The following is a 2,109-nucleotide window of genomic DNA, read 5'->3' on the forward strand; positions in this document are numbered from 1 at the left end:
ATAACATTTGTCAATTATTGAACTTCAATAGTAATTTATTTAAAAATTTAAGATAAAATTTATTAAAATTAAAAATTATGATGTATTATAAATAAAAAGTAAAAAGTTTATGTTGTTTGGTATAATGGGAGGAAAAAATAGGTAATATGTTAAATGATTATTTTAATAAATATTTAATATTAATTTAGCTTTAAAAATATTAAAAATTGTAGTAATTAGTAGATTTTTGAAACTAACTTAAGTAAATACTATATTTTAAAACTATTTGAAGTAAATATGAGTTTACTGTATAAATGTTTTATTTATAACTGATAAAAAATATGTGGTAAAAAATCTTTATTTACATTTAAAAAAATCTTTTACGAGTCGTAAAAAAATTTATGTGGAAAAAAATCTTTTTAGTAGTTATAAATGAAACTTTTACGCGGTAAACTGCTATTTACTTCAAATAGCTTTATAATCTGTGATTTAATTCATTTAGTTATATAAATATGCTATTTACTACATTCTCTTTTAAAATATGAACAAAAAATTATTTTAATCATCAATGGGTGATTCCACCAAATATTAAAAAAATAAAAATTTTTATCTAGCCTATTTTCCTTTTCTTTCACTCTTCCTTCTTACTAAACAACTTATTAGAAAAAAAAAAAAAAAAAAAAAAAAAAAAAAAAAAAAAAAAAACGAGGCGTGGACTTAGAATGGTAATTTCGTAATAATGTACAAAACCGGGGGCAATATCAATTTAATCCAGATAAAGCCAAAAATCTCTCTGAAAAATGACCTCAAGGCTCAACCGTTCTAAACGTCGCCTTATATAAACCCCCTATACGAAAAACAGGAGAAAGTCCACGCCCACAATAACGAGAAGAAGAAGAAGAAAGACGAAGAAGAACAATGATTCAGATACCAGAATCAATGGTACGTACAGAAATTCACCTTCTTCTTCTTCGTCTTCTCTGAGATCTCTCTTCTTCAGCTTCTTCTCTCGGATTTCACTTCTCTTCGAAATCGCGCGCAATTCATGAGGTTCCTCGTGTTCGTCTCCTGCTGCGGCCCCACCGTCATGCCTGCGGTCAGGCCAGAATCGTCCCAGTCGTCGTCGGCAACTCCGCCGGCGGAGGAAACGCGGTCGCTCGTCCGGTCGCGGCGGTACCGGCGGCGGCCGAAGCGCGGGAGGCTCGGGGCATCTGGATCGGCGCCGGTGCCGGTGGAGTGGAAGCCGTCGCTGTGCTCGATCTCCGAGGACAACGTCGTGATGGTGGAGAGATCGGACGGTCAGGATCGTCAGGATCAGTATCGGACGGCGGGACCTGAGCGGCTCGTCAAGAGAAAGAGCGGCTCCGGAAGCTCGAGAATGAATGTCGTCGCAAGCTTCGGCGACGATTACGGGTAATCTATGGTTTTGGTCTCTTCCATTTCTGTTTTTAATTTTGATTGATTTTGGGATTAATTATTTGATTTTTTTTGTTAATTTTTGAATTAATTAATGTGATTTTTTGCGTAATTAATCTCAGGAGATCGTCGTTTCCGACTGTGATTCCGGCGTTCTCTCCCACTCCTTTCATGTTTTGAAGATCCTCTTCGATTTTCGAGCTTCTTTGGTTTTTTTGTCGTTTTCTCTGTTCATCTATTGGTTGAAAATTAGTCTTCTGATGAACTGGATATTTTTCTTTTTTATTGGTTTTACCTAGTATTGAGAATAATATGAATCTAATCTGTAAAGCCTGTTGTAATTACTCTTCAGCAATTTTACAGTTCATTGTTGTGATATTATGGCGCAAAAGTTCGTGTTTTTTTTTAAATTATTATTTTTTAATGGCTTTGTCCCCCCCTTTGGCAATGGATAAAGACAACAGAAAAAGATTATGTGGTATAATGGTATATAATTGTGCTTAATCAATTACATCCTTCAGTAGACATATCAAGAAAACTTTTATTTATTATGATTAAAGTTTGTTTTGGGACATAGTGTTAAAGCAATCTTATCTCATCTTTCCGTACTTGATATTTCTTATCTTAAGATTTCATAACGAAATTCTTGAAAGTTGTTGTTCCAAAAAAAGGGAAAAGAAAGAAAAGAAAAGAGGGTTAATTTTATACATACCC

General features: G+C 33.8%; 1 protein-coding gene across 1 annotated transcript; it reads left to right on the plus strand.

Annotated features, from left to right (window-relative positions):
* The first annotated feature begins 812 nt into the window (after window positions 1–812).
* Window positions 813–1,776, plus strand: LOC21404005. The gene is made up of 2 exons (XM_010093978.2): window positions 813–1,392; window positions 1,518–1,776. The coding sequence occupies exons 1-2, from the start codon at window positions 1,025–1,027 to the stop codon at window positions 1,573–1,575; spliced, it is 426 nt and encodes a 141-aa protein (XP_010092280.1). The 5' UTR covers window positions 813–1,024; the 3' UTR covers window positions 1,576–1,776.
* Window positions 1,777–2,109: the final 333 nt, after the last annotated feature.

This window comes from Morus notabilis, unplaced genomic scaffold, assembly GCF_000414095.1.
Source record: "Morus notabilis unplaced genomic scaffold, ASM41409v2 Scaffold634, whole genome shotgun sequence".
In the NCBI taxonomy this organism is placed as follows: Eukaryota; Viridiplantae; Streptophyta; class Magnoliopsida; order Rosales; family Moraceae; genus Morus; species Morus notabilis.

What these genes read in the sequence shown, in the direction of transcription:
- LOC21404005 (XM_010093978.2), top strand. Translation starts at nt 1,025, where the DNA reads ATGAGGTTCCTCGTGTTCGTCTCCTGCTGCGGCCCCACCGTCATGCCT. An exon ending in AGCTTCGGCGACGATTACGG is followed by an intron (nt 1,393 to 1,517) that starts GTAATCTATGGT and finishes AATTAATCTCAG; the next exon opens with GAGATCGTCGTTTCCGACTG.